The 16,802-nt window shown below is 38.8% G+C and overlaps 1 protein-coding gene across 1 annotated transcript; it reads left to right on the top strand.

The window, feature by feature from the left end:
- Positions 1–12,937: 12,937 nt before the first annotated feature.
- LOC138877257 (uncharacterized) lies at positions 12,938–13,468 on the top strand. The gene has a single exon (XM_070156851.1). It carries the CDS (start codon positions 12,938–12,940, stop codon positions 13,466–13,468), a length of 531 nt encoding a protein of 176 aa, XP_070012952.1.
- Positions 13,469–16,802: the final 3,334 nt, after the last annotated feature.

Raw genomic sequence — 16,802 nt, 5'->3', positions numbered from 1 at the left:
CTTACATCATTCAAGTGATGTCATCAAGGTGTATCAATAAGTAGTTTATATAAAAGCATCACTTGAACACTTCAGTACTCACTATAGCCTTTTGAGAAAACGGTTAACTTAATTCTCAAGAGCTTGAAGAACAAAGTTAAACGCTTTTACGGACCAGTTCCTAAAGTTAGTATCTTGTTTTCCTTAGTTGAGTTGTAACTTTTTTATTGTTCTTATTGTATCTCCTAAATTTCTTAGCTAGAAGCGTTGATTAGAAACCTTCTTGTAAAATCCATAAACTCTTTGAGTTTATGTTGTGACTAGGTTTAGTCATAAGTTAAAATCTTTGTAACTAGAGAGTGTAAAAGTGGCTTGTGGTAAGAGTATCACAAGTTAGTTGAGTTGAATTCTTTGTAATGTAGTAATTTCAAAGTGACTTGTAATAGGTGTTTACAAGTTAGTGAAGTTGTAAGCCTACATGTGTAGGTTGTGGTTTTTGTCCCCTTGAGTTAGGATTTTTCCACATATAAACCCAGTGTCTTATTTACTTACTGATTTATTAGCATTCTCAGTACAACCTCATCAAGGACCAGGTACTTTACAGTTTGGTGGACTCATACAAACTAATAAATATATTCCTCATGGCATGATGAAGGTTGTCCTTTCTGCATCCTCTTCATCCATCCAATTCTGGTGGTATCTTACGAAGCAATCCACGAAGGTTTTGATTTCATGATTGGAACAATTATAGATCAGTATGTGTATATTAGATAGTGGGAAATCATCATTGGGACTTTCTCTATTCAGATCTCGATTGTCAACGCACACCTTGACTTTCCCATTCTTCTTCGTTACAAGCACAATGTTGGCTAGCCAGGTTGGGTAATCGACCACCCGAATGAACTTTGCTTTGATTTGCTTGGTAACTTCATCGTTTATCTTCAAACTCATGTCTAACTTGAATTTTCAAAGTTTCTTCTTTACCGACTGACACATAGGAATGGAAGGTAGCTTGTGAGCCACTATAGATGTGCTCAACCTCGTCATGTCATCGTAAGAACATGCGAGCTCATATTCTTTTAAAAATGTGATGTACTTTTCCTTTTTTGACACTGATAGATGAATGCTAATGTGAGTTTCCTTGACTGTTTCGAAATCCTCTAAGTTAATTGCTTCAGTTTCTTCCATATTGTAATTTGGTTTGTTCTCAAAATCCTCTATTTCTTTGACAATCTCCTTAGGTATTACATCATTTTCCCAATCTTCTGAATCACTCTCCTCATTTTGCATTGTCTCATTACATGTCACAGTGGTAGATTCAATATGATAGGTAATAATTATGCTTAAAATGAATGAAGATAATAATATAAATAAACAAAAATAACGATGCATTAATTGCAACCTAAAAACTATAAAACAAGTACAACTGGATGTCTCAAGTAATTATTTCAAAACAAAATACTGAAATGTCTTAAATGCCAGAAATAATTTTAAAATAAATCATGCTAGTTCTGTCAAGGCTACTTAGGTGCTCCGTGAGCCTGGGATGGTGCAGCAGTCCAGTTCCTAAGAATAGCTCCATCTCCCACTTCCTGAATGGTAAGGTCTTTCTCCTCCTCCTTCAAGATTGCATTGCAGTCCATATCTTCCTCGTCCAAACACAGATTCTTCGTGGCAGCCAATAACTCATCCTCGTCAGATACCTAAATCACATCAGCCTGGCAAAGTGTCCAATGTAGTGGTAGTATGGGTTGTTCCAATGGATAGTAGAAATTTCGCCATGGTAGTGTCCCATCATTATATTCCTGCACAGTGTATTCATCTTTAAGACCAAAGGTCATGCCATGATATTGTGGTCGTATTGGTTTTGTGATCAATTGAAGCTTAGGACCAAGACCCTTGCCTAATTCATACCCTAACCACAATAGCATTCCTAGTACCTCGTTGCTCCACTATCATCCTTTCTTGACTGTATTCACTCGATCAAACTGTAGAATGTCTCTCCTCCCAACTTCTTTTATTCTCAATGGATGGAACAGTTTGGTTGGTATAGATAGTATTACTTCAATCCCTTTGGATAAATACCTCTTAGTGATTCCACTCGAACTTCACAGCCTGATGCAGAGTAGAAGTAACTTCTTCAGACGCATGTATCCATGGTCGTACCAATAACAAGTTATAGTTAGCGGATATATCTAGCACCTTGAATTCGACATCGAACTAGGTTGGACCCATTTTCAGATCCAAGTTAATATCTCCAATAGTATCTCTTTGAGATCCAATAAATGATTTCATGTTCATGCTTCCCATTTGTATCTCCTGCAGACCTATGCCCAATCTTTTCAAAGTATTCAAAGGGCATATGTTCAGACTCGAACCTCCATCGATCAAAACTCGAGCAATGAACTTGTATTCATATTTCATAGTGATGTGCAATGCTTTGTTGTAACTCAGTCTTTCTGGCGGCAGCTCGTCTTCATGGAAAGTAATCTTGTGACTCTTCAGTACCTATCCTACCATGTTTGCCATCTTTCCACTAGTGATATCGGTAGGTACGTAAGCTTCACTTAACACCCGCATCAAGGCATTCTTGTGTGCATCTGAAACTTGTAATAATGATATTATGGATATTTGGATAGGAGTCTTGTTTAGTGGATTAACAACATAGTACTCCCTTACATGTACCTTCCTTCAAAGATCAACAGCACTTGTCTCCAACACTGGTGGTTATGGTGCAGTTTCGTTACTCGTTCCTCCAGGATTTTCTGGCGTGTAGACCCCATCGGCTTTTGGTTATTCCCTAGGAGGCACCCGTCTGTTCCATCTTAGATTTTCGCTTTATTCTTGCCTCCGCTAGTAATCCTATGGAACAACATCAGACATGTAAGACAGTGATCGAGCTACCATCATTGTGAAAGGTTTAGCTACCCTGCCCTAACTGTGCCTTGATCGGTACCATAATTTGTGAGAGTATGACATGAGATTTCTTGGAAGTGTCTCCCTCTCAGATAAGGCTGATTGATCCTTCCTGGTCCCTTTCTTCATCAGTCTCAATCACATTCACTCCTTCACCCCTATGATCAGGAAGGGTGTTACTGTAGACATTCGGCGCAGAATCATTCACCTATATAAACTTGGTGTCAATCAATATTTTTTCTTTCAACATGCGGCATTCCTCGATAGTATGCCCCTTGATGCCTGAGTGATAGGCACAAGTCTTGTTGTTACTGACCCACTGAGAAGGGTTTTCAATTGCAGCTATAGGAATGGGAATGACATAACCAGCAACCTTCAGTCTCACATATAGTTAGGCTATAGGCTCGGCGATAGGGGTCTATTATTTGGGAGTTCTGCGGTCAAAGTGTAGTTGATGTTTTGGGTAGTTTTGATGGACAGGGGAGATGAATAGTAGTATATTGGCTCGGTAATGTAGGTGTGGTAGGTGGTGGTGGGGTAATGGTATTTTGGAGGTGATGGTTGATATGTTGGTAGGGGTGTCTGATAGGTTAGGGGAGACTTAGGGCCCTGGGCTACCATCACTACACCCACTTTCTTCTTCCTTGCAATTCCCCAGACTGTAAGGCCTTATTGGTAGCTTGTAGAGCCTTAAAGGTTAGTAATTATACCACTCTAGATGCCCTCTTTTATCCTTTCTCACAACTTGATGTTGTCGGAGAACTTGTGATTCTCTATAACCATCAATATCTCATAGTATTGTGGATTTTGAGCTCATACAAAAAATTTGTTCATTTGTGCCTCCCCTAGCAGCTGCCTCACCTTGGCGACATCTGACCTCCAGCAGGTAGCATACTTACAAAAGGTCTCTGTTGGCTTCTTCTTGAGTTCTGGATATAGAAAATGTCTGGTGCATTTTTATTGTTGAAACCTGAATCTTACTATGGAATTGAATGCCATGCTAGCCCAATTAGACCACTTCTTTGGATTCTGACAAATATACCAAGATAAACATCCCCAGTGATACTTAGCATGAGCAACTTTATGCGGATTTGCTCATTCTTTACCTCTCATACAACTTTATCACAGTAAGTCCTCAAATGTACCTTGTGATCACAGGTGCCATCGAAATCTCAAACTTAGGAGGTTCTAACCCTCCGATAGTTCCACATCTGGTAGGATAAACAAATCTTCATAATATAACCCTTCGACACCTTTTCCACCCTCAACGCTCTGGACTCTTCCAGTCAACTTCTTCAACTGTTCAGCCATGTTCCGGATGAGCAGGTCATTCTATGTTGGTTTGGGTATGTATTGTATTTGTTGTTGGGTGTGTGAGAGTCTCCACAAATATCAGGCTGCCTTAGTGCATTCCTGGGACTTGAATATATGGGTGATCATTGATTAAGGTCTGAGGTGGATTGGGGGTAGGTTGTGGCACGTTCTCAGGGGTGTGATAAGTAGTGGTTTATGGATATTGGGTTGTCTTATGGTGGAGTTGCTGAGGATTTTGTAATGGTTGAGGGGTAAGGTTTTGATGGGGTGTGGCATTGTGGTATTGATGCGTTGTAGGAGGTTTTTGTGGAGCAAAAGGTGGTGGAATTTGGGTTTGTGTGTTCTGGGGTGGTGTTTAGTTTTTGGCGGTGGTGTTCTGATGGTTGATGTTGGGCACATTCAAAGTAAGGGAGAGATTGGAGATATTTTAGACCCGCTCGAGTTCGCCTTATAACTCCAAAATCTTCTTCTCTAACCGTAGAACAAATTCATTTTTTCCTGGAGTACGTCTTCCTTCTTAAGTGTCTACATTCTCTGATATAGTGGTATTGTCTTTTCAGTTACTGCTCAAATAGTACATCTTTTCTTTTCCTTTAACATTGATGTCGTTAGGTGAAGGAGGAGGTGGAGGACCTCTGGATCTTGTGTGATATGATGACAATGCCAGAATGCACGATCAAACCTTTGGGGATGGGAATAATCAAAAGAAAGAAAAATTAAAGGTAGCTAAGTCAGTAAGACAAAATAAAAGAGTGTTTGCAATATTTAAGCAAGTAGCATGTAAGACATACAATAGTTTACGTCCTAATTTGGGACCTCGTTGTGCTCGAGGTAGGCCTTAGCGACAAGTAGACTTGGAGAAAATTTATGCCAATGTTGCCTCATTCCATTAATGTAAAAAATATCTTTACTAAATCGAAATAATAATATAAAGTCACTAATGGCATGAAGCCTTGTTACATCGTGAGCTAACAAAATCTAACTATAAAGTAATAAAGGAATTTCCTCCTAATCTATTTGGTCCCAGAAGGACCTTTTCCATGCTCTCTTTTTTAACTCCATCAATCACACTCCCCGGGTCGCACATGTTGAGTAGCAAGTATACCATCGCTAGCTTTCCTCCTTCATCGTAACCCATACCTTGGCAATCTCAAAGCCTCTTCTTCATCTTTTCTTCCAATTCCATCAACCCTTGCTCTAAGTGCTCCAACCCCTTTGTAAACTTGTTCGCAATCTCCTTCCATTATTTTATTGCCTCCATGGCTATCTTATGATGTTCCAAATGTTTGGCCTTAGATTCAGACACTCTTTTGCGTAGCCTCTTATACTTTACATGAGTCTCAACAACTTCATTTATGATCATGTCTTTCATATTGACTCCTGGTTTGACATCCCCAGTTATATCGTCCTCTATCAATGATAGGTAGTAATACATATGCCCAATGTAGTACATGCCTGGCTCGATGGTCTCTCCATCAACAATGATCTTTTGGTGCCACATGTGTTGGGCCTTGAACTTGAATGGAATGACGACCCTTTTGAAGTCTTCCTTACTCTTAATCATATTAAAAACCTGAGGTATGACCTGCTTCCTCCCAACTTGCCTCATTACCCTTATAAGAGCGTAAGGGTAAATGCCCCGTAATCCAATCAACACCAAATGAATACACCTAATCCAATCATCACCAAATGAGTGGTCCATTGGGACCTGATTATGAACTATTTACTAGGAAATCACTCAAACATCCAATGCACTTGTTTGTCGATTAGATTACCGAAGAAGCATGCCCACCCTTCAACATTCCCAAGTTTTGCAAACCTATCAAGAGCAAAAGTCATCTTCTTTGGATGACGAACGGAAATATAGTCATTCAATGGTCTACGCAAGAGCTCGTGACACTAATTTCTCCTCTGAAAATGCTCCAACAGCCAAACCTATAGCAAAATATTGCAACAATCGAAATGTTCGAACCCATGTTTGCACTGATCTCAGCTAGTATCATAGGAATGATTGTGTGTTTCTACCCCAAGATCCCTTCCATCACAGTCCTAGCGACCATGGCCAAATGAGTGTGATTTCTTTCTCCTTGCATTGAAAATTTGCAAACTCAAAGAGCAGGCTATGAAGACTTAAACTTGACAATAAAGCCATTCCAAAGAGGTGATATACAACTCCTCATGATGTAAGGTGTATGATTTGTTGTGACCATACCATTCATAGAGAAACTCAAAAGGGACGTAGGATTTTTTCAAGCAACAAACTTGTCATTTTTCTTCAACCCTAGCATTTTCAGAAAATCGCATGAAGTATGATTTTTTGGCACCAAAAGAGCCGGACTATCCCATGGAAGTTTAGCGAAATCCCCAATTTCTTCTAAAAGAGGAGTCATTTCTACATTTCCAAATTGAAGACAACTCTCTTTTCATCCCAGAACATAGTGGCTTCCTTAATTTATTCTTTCTTTGGCTTGATGTTCAACAAAGATGGAAAATTACCCAATACCCTTCTTACATGGTTTCTATGACATGGCGGAAGGTCATTCCACCAATTAATCAGTAGAGGTGGGATTTTCTTGACCATGCCAAACTTAGGAATTTCTTGCCTCATTTTCTGCAAATAAATAAAAGGCTTGCCTTTTCCCCCTACAGATTTGATTATTTATGCAATAACGGTCAACATATTGGCATATTTTCTCCAAGTAATGCACATAAAATTATTGTATCCCTTGGGATTGTTTAAATCCCTTTTGACTTTGGACAAGGCTTATCTAATAGGATTAATACGTCAGTGAAGTTTTAATCCATACTAGGTTATAACATGATGCATGTACATTTAAATCAGAGCGGGGTTTCTAAGAGGGTCTACACTGATACTCTCAGCGGACGACTTAAGAGGGAAAGGCATATGACCGTCGAATGCACCATTGATGGATTATTATAGCGCTAATAAGCCTTTCCAATTTAAAAAGGGTGTTTCTTAGGAAAGCGCAGACACTCATCAAGCGCCGCTATGTTGATAATATGCCCGAGTGGAGTATGATATTGAAAACATGCTATATATGAAAAATAAGATGCAGTCAGATATTTTGTATGGTGAAAGCACATAAGGTAGTAAATAATGCAATAAAATAAACAAGAGAAAGAAGGGAATAAAGGTAAAGACAAAGGTAAGAAGTTAGCATAGTTCACAAAAAAATTTACAAACATAATTAAAAGAAGTAGATAAAGAAGATATGGATGGGAGATCCATGATATAGCAATTTCAAGAAAATAAGGGTAGTAGGAAGAGGTATGTACATGAAAGAAGTCAAATAATCCAACAATCCACACAAGCAAAAATTCTTTATGGTAAGAGCCTAAATATATTCCCAGCAGAGTCGCCATGTTGTTGCGCCCCATTTTCTCGCGAAAGTGGGTTTTAGCATGTGACAACTCTCTTAAATGAGTATTAAAAGATAAGAACCACCACCTAATAATTTTAAGGTGAGTTAGGACACCTATTTGCAAATAACTCTATTTTAACTAGTCCATGTCACCAAAGATCGGGTAAGGGCTCGAATTACCTCAAAGAGAAAAGGTTAGGCACTCTTTGAGGTTCACAATTGTGGGTCCTGGCCGAATTTTATGATGTGTGGGGGATTATAGAATTACAGTTATCCTATGTGATCATGTAAATTGTAACAAAGAATCCAATTATAACAAGTATTAGAGAGAAAGAAGTGAGTCATGCATAAATAATTGATACAAGTTTCGAGTGTTACAAGATATCTCCTAGTTTGATCTAAGTTTGTACAAATAGGTGTATAAGTAGTAAATATGATGGGTCCTAAGTTTTTAGCCAAAAGGATCACCTTGTGTAACATTAAAGATATGTTGCAACTCCCTTAAATGTAAGGGTTGCTCATATTCAGCGGGCACAATCTATCATCTCTTGCTACCCAGTTACTACCTTGAAGTTGTTTACCTAAGAGTGTTCTAATTCAATTCTAAAATGTGTCATGTGCGTGCTTTACGCGTCCCATGCCTATGGTCCAGGTGGCCTTGGACCTACTACATTAGTGGTTCTAGACTTCCTTAGGATGCTCGAAATGATAAAACTAGGTGCACAATTAAAAAACAATTAGGACTGCACATAGTTAATAATTAAGGGACCAAGTTATCCTCTTCACATAGACACAGATGCACGCAGACACTTATGAGCCTATTCTAACGGTGTTCAAATAATTAGGCAGACGGCTATAGATGGGAAGGTTTGAAATTAGGATACATTGAATTGTGCAAGACCTATAGGAATGATTTCTATGTGATTGATCGATACAAAGGTTGATGTAAACTTTTATAGGCAGTATTTCTGGGTAGACTTTTTGATAAGGTGCTTGATATTAATACATAATTCTGTTCAAAATCTTATAGGCATGATATCTAGGCGAGTGACATCATTTTAAATATATGATCTCTACACGGTTTACGTTTGGACACTGAAGCTATTAAATTGCTCACTTTTAGTCTGATAGACATGCTTTCTAGATGAGTAGTAATATTCTATAGGCATGATCTATAAATAGTTAATATCTGTGTAGCAAAGTAGCGGAGGACACACATTTGTTCTATTTATCCCTATAGGCATGCTATCTTAGGCAGCAATATGATGGGAATAGTAGTAGAAACAATTTGATTAACCACATTGAGGTCATATAGACATGGTATCTAGGTGTGACAATCAGCAATTCGTATCTTAATTCCTATAGACACACTTTCTAACATTTGCAATTTCATTAGTCCTAAGTCATTCTTTCCAAATGAATAGGCAAACAAATCAGCATATAGCACATATAAATGACAAGAAAACCAATTAAGGTACTTTTATAAACATAGTAAAAAATGCAGAAATCCTATAGGCATGACATCTAGATGCTAAATTTCGTTTAAAGCCTATGAACATAATATCTAATTACAATTGCTTATTTAAGACCTATGAACATGATTGCTTAATGAAAAATGGATATGCAAGATTCAAAAAGACTTATAGGCATATTATCTATACGCATATGTGATATTCAATTTTCAGGTATTTGTGGACATGGTATCTATACGAGAGAATGCAGAAATTTAGAAATCTATAGGCAGGATATCTATATGAGAGAATGCAAAAATTTAGAAACGTATAGGCAGGATACCTATATGAGAGAATGCAAAAATTTAGAAACCTATAGGCAAGATACCTAGATGAGACAATGCAAAAATTTTGAAACCTATAGGCAGGATGTCTATATGAGAGAATGTAGAAATTTAGAAACCTATAAGCAGGATATCTACCCCTTTGCATACATAGCTATCCCTCCCTTTTTCACTGGCCATCCCCAAGAGGTTATTACAAAATTATTACAGCCCAGAATAAAGTAAAGTAAAGAAAATACATCAGAAATTAAAAAGTACAACCAAGGAGAGCCTAATTCAGACTTCCTGTCTAATATATAAAGTAAACCAACTCCAAGAGATCATGTTCCAAAGCATTTCTCCCATTTGGATGTGTCAAAGTTCCCTAAGAGTCTCATATGAACTCCGGGCAGTGCTTACACCCAAATATATCACCAAATTAAAACATAATGCAGTGTGGAAGGGTCAGCCCTCAGGTGTCCAAGTTCAGAGGGAAATCAAGGTCCCAAGGTAAGGATCACAAGAGGGGAGTAGAACTTAGGGACTAAGAGAGAGTGCAAGTGCAGAAATAGAATGCTGAAAGGGGAAAGGGAAAAGGGAAACTTCTTAAATCAGTACACATAGGGGTATATGGGAATGGGGAGGTTGCGAGGAGGTAAAAGCAGGTTGGTAGGCATACACAGAAATGGGAGATGCTAGCATACCCAGAATCCTGTCAGAACATTATTAGAGGTTAGGACCCCAGTGGATCAAACTTAACTCATGGACAATAACTTACATTGCCCTGCCTTAAATCATAACTCAAAACACATAAGGGTATAGGGGAATGGGATTCATAACAAAACAAACAGAAGGAAATCAACATGTCACTTTAAGTGTTGAGATATACATAAACAACAAGTAGACATGGACACAAAGCAGTGAATACACATTGTTGTGGTGCTAAAAATTAAATCCGGACATACCAGCTCTAAAGAGACAAATTGAGAAAAGTAGTAGGTGTTGTATACAAGCCACAATGTAGACACGAAGAGAAGATACTATTGTGTATAAGTGTGAGTTCAGAAAAACTGTGAATTGATGATGAGTTTGTGAAATAGTTGTGCATTTATAGTGTGAAAATCAGGCAGAAATAAGTTAAGAAAACAGTTAAGGAACTGATTATCAATTAAGAATCAATTACACAAGACTCTCCTTAATTAGGAAATTCATATTCAAACGCGTAAAATGATTTAAGAAAAGAAATTGAATAAGCACTTTGTGCAAAGCATGCAATTAGGGGAAAATACATAAAAGGTTATTTAAGGACAGGATTTTGAAGTACAAGGTTGTACAAATAAGGTAGGGAAATCAATTAGTAGCCAGTAAATCAATACTTAGGGATCTTGTAATTATTGATCCATAAATGAACCAAGTCATAAAAGATGAGAAGGGTTTTAAAATTAAGTCGAGTCATGAGGAAAATTAGTAAACAAGGAAGGAAAATCAATTAGTACTATTCAAAAGGAAGTCTGAACTAATCATAAATTTGAAAAGTCTTTTAGAGGGAGGTTCATCACATATAAATAGCATACAAACATGTTGAGTTGAAAGAATATGTTGTGCCATTGAAAAATCCATAGGTAGTGGTTCGTCACATAAGTCAGTAGTGCAGAAGAGAAGTAGCATTTTGATAGCATGCAAAAGATCCAGTAAAAAGAGTTTAGAATTATGTGAAAACAAGGATAACCAAGCTCAGTTCAGAGACTCGAAATTGGTCTGAAAGACTTGGGGGTTTTGAAATAAAACCTTAGTTCGAGCAAATCACATAGCCAAACCTGGAAGAACCCCCAAATTTTAGGGTTTCCGCCATTAATCGAGTGCAGAGATGAGAGGGCAAGTAATAAAATTCAAAACAGGTTCAGAGGTCCCAGAAAAGAACTGAAACATCTAACATAATCCTTTCAACAACAAAACTCATGAGAAAACATGATAGAAAAGTAACATGCAGAACACAACAGAAGAGCTCAAAGATAATAGAGTAGGATAAGCTAATACGAAACATAATGGGAAAAATTGATAAGAACAGTAGAAGAAGCATGCTAAGAAGTTTTAGAAGAAACTTAAACAGAGCTTAGTAGACGGAACTTAATAAGAAACACTTAAGAGCATAGTAAAGGAAGATACGATAGGATAAACACACAAGAACACAGTATAGGAAATCACAAGGACACAGTATAGGAGAACACCGTAGAAGAAGCATACAAGAACACGGTAGAAGAAAATACAAGAACACAGTAGAGGTAGATACACAAAAAGAAAAAGAAAGTTAGAGAAACATTTAAATACTTTTCAGAAAACCCTATATTGGAAAAGAAATGGTTTTGAAAGTAGTTATTTGAAAGAAAAGACAAAAAATCATCTAAAAGCTTAGGGAAAGCATAGATACACAACGGATCTAAAGGAATCGGAAAACCTCGAAGGGTTAGTGTTTCAGAAGAACCTCAGTAGTGAGAAAGGCTTGAAAAAGTCACTGATCTAAGCAGGAGAGGTCGAGGTCAGGCTCGAACAACCATAGTACGCCGGAGCAAAGCGGGAGATGGCCGTAGAACTTGAATCAGACAAAGCCTGGACCAAACTTCGTTGTGGTCAGGCCTTGAATCTTCAAAAACCAGGCATATAGGAGTCGTAGGAGGCCAGTGTAGGATTTTGATTGCCTTGGAAGCCATGAATTCTGGTGGCTTTAGGGTGGAGGTGGAGGGAGGCGGCTAGGGTTTGAGAAGCTTCCAGAGAGTTTGAGAGAATGGGAGGGTTCAAAGGCGGCTGGTAGGTGGAAAATTATTTAGGTTTAGAGGGGTAATGGGTAATTAAAAATGGTAAGGTTGAAATGTGGCCGTTAATCATTTTGATCAACGGCCTGGATTAAACGGGGGGTCAGGCGGGTCATTTAAACAGGCTGTGGGTCGGGTAATTTTAATAATTGGGATGGGTATTTTGAAATTGAAATTGGGTTGGATTAGGGGTGCAAATTAGGTTGAAATTGAAATGAAATCTCGCTAGATTTTAAATAGACACTTTTCCCCATTGATTTTATAAAAAAATAGTAAATTAAAATCTGGAAATGAATTGAAAGTACTAAAATAATTTATAACATATAATTATCAATTTTAAAATACTGGACTTACTTTTTATAAATATAAATGCAACCAAATCATAAATGAGGCTAATATTGCAATTACATGCAGTTGAGCTTTAAAAATACTAAATAAATTTATAAAAACATGCAAAAATTATATGGGATGTAGTTTAGCATAAATATGAGAATTCAACAAGTCAATCACCAGAAATAATAATTTTTGACACTTATTAGATTTTTCTTGATAAAATAATGCAATAAAATTTATTTTAAAAGCCTTTAAAATTAAGGAAAAATGTTACAAATATTTGTAAATACTTATATATTCATACATATGCTATTTTGAAAGTGTTTTGCATATAAAAATATACAGAAAAATTGGGTATCAACACTTGGGATCAGTTCTTGTCATTTGCGGAGTTTGCTTACAACAACAGCTATCAGTCCATCATTCAGATGGCACCATATGAGGATTTATATGGTAGACGGTGTAGATCCCTGGTGGGTTGGTTTAAGCCAGGTGACGCCAGATTATTCGGCACAGACTTGGTTCAAGATGCTTTGGAGAAGGTCAAGGTAATTCAGGATAGACTCCGTACAACCCAGTCCAGACAAAAGAGTTATGTGAATAGGAAGGTTCCTGATGTTTCTTATATGGTTGGAGAGCGGGTTCTGCTTCGGGGTTTGCCTATGAATGGCGTTATGAGATTTGGGAAGAAAGGGAAGTTGAGTCCGAGGTTTATTGGCTCTTTTGAGATATTGAGGCATGTTGAGGAGGTTGCTTATGAGCTTTCCTTACTTCCTAGCTTGGCAAGAGTTCATCCAGTATTTCATATTTCGATGCTCCGTAGGTATCACGGTGACCCGGCAGTGGCAAGCTCAGTCCAGTTGGACAAGGATCTATCTTATGTTGAAGAGCCAGTGGCAATATTGGACAGGCAGGTTAAAAAGCTAAGGTCAAAGAACATTGCATCCGGAAAAGTTTAATAGCGGGATCAGCCGGTCGAGGAGGCGGCTTGGGAGACAAAGCAGGATATATGCAGTGGTTACCCTCATCTTTTCACTACTTCAGGTATGTCTCTATGCTCGTTGGAGGACGAACGAATGTTTAAGTGTAGGAGGATGTGATGACCCAGCTGGTCGTTTTAAGAATTTACATCCCGATCCCGCATTAACTGCTTTCCCCAAGTTTATTTCTACTATTTTGATTTGCCGAAATGTTCAGTTTTGAGTTTCGTAGACTTTTGGGACACTCTGCGACGACCCGGCCCATCGTCACGTGAGTTACTGCCCCGTTTCCCCCATTTTATGCTTCTTCATGTTCCGTTATCGGTATTCGGTGTGTTAGAGTTGAATCGGATTGGTTTTGATAGGAACTGAGGCACTTAGTCTATTTAAGGGAGGCTTGTTTTTGAAAAAGTCAACCAGGTGTTGACTACTGAGTTAGAGGGCTCGGATGTGATTTCCGGTGATTTGGTTATCTTCGGGGGTTGACATGTGGCTTAGGAGTGTGATCTAAATCGATTTTGGAGGTCCGGAGTGGAATTAGGCTTGAATTGGCAAAGTTAGTATTTTGGCGACATCTGAATGGTAGGTGAGATTTTGATACAGGGGTCGGAATGGAATTCAGAGAGTTGCAGTAGATGTGTGTGCAAAAATTCAGATCATTCGGAAGTGTTTTGGTCGGGTTTTTGATCAAATGCGTATTTCGAAAGTTTTAAGATATTTAGGCTTGAATCCGATGTAATTTGATTGTTTGTGGTGTTTTGGTGATTGGAACAAGTTTTAATGATGTTTTAGGATGGGTTGGCACTTTTGGTTGAGGTCCCGGGGGTCTCGGGGTGATTTCGAATGGCTAACGGGTATTTTTGAAGTTGGAAAATGTTGCAGCAATGCAGCAGTCAGTGCAGAGCAATTTTGCTCTATGCGATCGCATAGCAAGGGCTGCGATCGCATAGAAGGATTTTTAGGGGCTGTTTGGTTGTTCAATAGGATTGCATGAAGGGGTTGCGATCGCACAATGTTGTCTGGTAAGGCAATGCGATCGCATAGGGCCTGTTGCGATCGCATAGCTAATTTGAGACCATGGAATTTTTGGTCTATGCGATCACAGAGGTATGGATGCGATCGCATAGAAGAAATCTGGACTGGACAAAAGGGTTTTTAATAGCATTTTACTCGCAAGCCTAAGTCTATTTCCTCCATTTTTGAACATCCTTGAGAGCTTTTGGACGAGGATTAAAGAGGGTTTCGACTGGGATTGATTGGAGGTGAGTCTTATGACCTAAAAACATCATTTAATTGTAGATTTAACATCTAAATTCATGGAAATTTGATTAAAAAGGGAAGGATTAGGGCTTGACTCTTGAAATATAAATGTGGGGTTTGAGGGAGCATTTGAGCTCAGATTTTGATAAATTAGATATGTATAGACTCATGGAGAGATAAGGAATCCGGTGATGTGAATTTTGTGATTTTTCGAGAAGTGGGCCCGGGGCTCGGATTTTGCCAACTTCGAGATTTTCGAGTATTTTCGATTGGGTTGTACTCCCTTAGCCTATTGTAACGTATTGCTTGTGGTTTGATTAGATTCGACGCTCGAGGAGGTTGATTTGCGAGGCAAGGGAGTAGCGAGCTAGGATTTCGGCCTGCTTGAGGTGAGTAATGGTTATAAATGATGTTCTGAGGGTTTGAAACCCCGGATTTGCACAATGTGGTGCTATTTTGAGATGAGACACACGCTGTATGATGAGCGTGGGGTCTATTACTACTGGGGGTTTGGACTCGGTCCATCCCGTTTGATGACTCTATTATACTTTTGACGGAGACTTAATTAATATCATTATATTACGGGCTAGTTGCCATATTTGGGGCCTTGTACCGATCTGTAGAACCCTTAAGGGGAATTTGTATTGGTTGACCTCACTTTTATTGTCGAAATCATACCCTCAGTCATGTTCTTAACTGATAAACATAATATGAACTAACTTAGAAATTGTTAAATCCTAATGAGAGTAATGTATGGGTTGAGAAACCCGTCCTATCTTAGTGTGGCCGAGAGGCCAAGTTTATATTAACTGAGAGGGGTCGAGAACCCCATTGTGAGGGTATTTGATTATATTGATCGGATTGCACGCCGTAGTAGTATTATATGGATCGGACTACACGCCGCAGTAGTATATTATATGGATCGGACTGCACGCCACAGTAGTATATTATATGGATCGAACTGCACACCGCAGTAGTATATTATATGGGTCGAACTGCACGCCGCAGTAGTTTAGCGCTTGGGCTGAAGGAGCCCCTTCGGAGTTTGCACACCCCCAGTGAGCGTAGTCGACTATTCTTGGATCGGGCTGCACGCCGCAACAGTATATATATATATATATGGATCGGGCAGCGCGCCGCTGTAGTATACTATGTGGATCGGCTGCACGCCGCAGCATTACAAATATGAAATTCAGTTATTGTGAGGAGTAAATTAAATGAATACTGGTTTAAAGGACTTTTAACTAACTTCTTCATTCTGTTGCTGTTTTTGATATTCTCACCATTTAAATATAGAACTGGGTAGTGTTTTTACGAGTTTTCTTTTCGTTAGTCATTATTTATTGTCATTACTCACTGAGTTGGAGTACACACTTTACTCCCTGCACCATGTGTGTAGATACAGGTATCCCGGAGGCATAGTTTGGGCTTTCTGCTGTTGTTCAGCTTATTTCGGAGTCATCGAGGTGGCTGCACGGCGTCCGCAGGACCCAATTTCTCCTCTTACCCTCTTTATTTTCTGCATTCTAGACAACTCTGTGTATAGGTTTCTACACAGACTAGTAATAGAGGCTCTCGACTCGTGACACCAGATAGGTGGGATTTATAGTGATAATTTTTGGAGTTTTCCGTACTGTTTATCTATTTCTACAGAGTTATAATCATGTTAATTTGGCATTTAATCTTGTTAATTGGTAATGAATTCTACTTAATGAATTGTGAGTGATGAATTGGTCGGGCTTGCCTAGCATCGTATTGGGCGGCATCACGACCGAGGATTGGGGTCGTGACAAGTTAATATCCGAGCCTAGGTTACTAGGTCTCGCGAGTCTTGAGCCGGTTTAGTAGAGTCTCGCGGATCTGTATGGAGATGTTTGTAATTATCCTTGGAAGGCTGCAGAACCTGTTAGGAAAATTCCACATTCTTGAAACTCCTATCATGAGAACTTGTTGATCCGAATGTTAAATTTCTGTTATTCAATTCTCTCGCAGATGGAGAGGACTCGCGCTACCGGACGAGGTGGACGACCACCAGTGTCACCCATTGAGGCCA

This window comes from Nicotiana sylvestris, chromosome 9 (genome assembly GCF_000393655.2).
Source record: "Nicotiana sylvestris chromosome 9, ASM39365v2, whole genome shotgun sequence".
NCBI classification, from domain to species: domain Eukaryota; kingdom Viridiplantae; phylum Streptophyta; class Magnoliopsida; order Solanales; family Solanaceae; genus Nicotiana; species Nicotiana sylvestris.
This window is presented reverse-complemented; position numbering and strand designations above follow the sequence as displayed.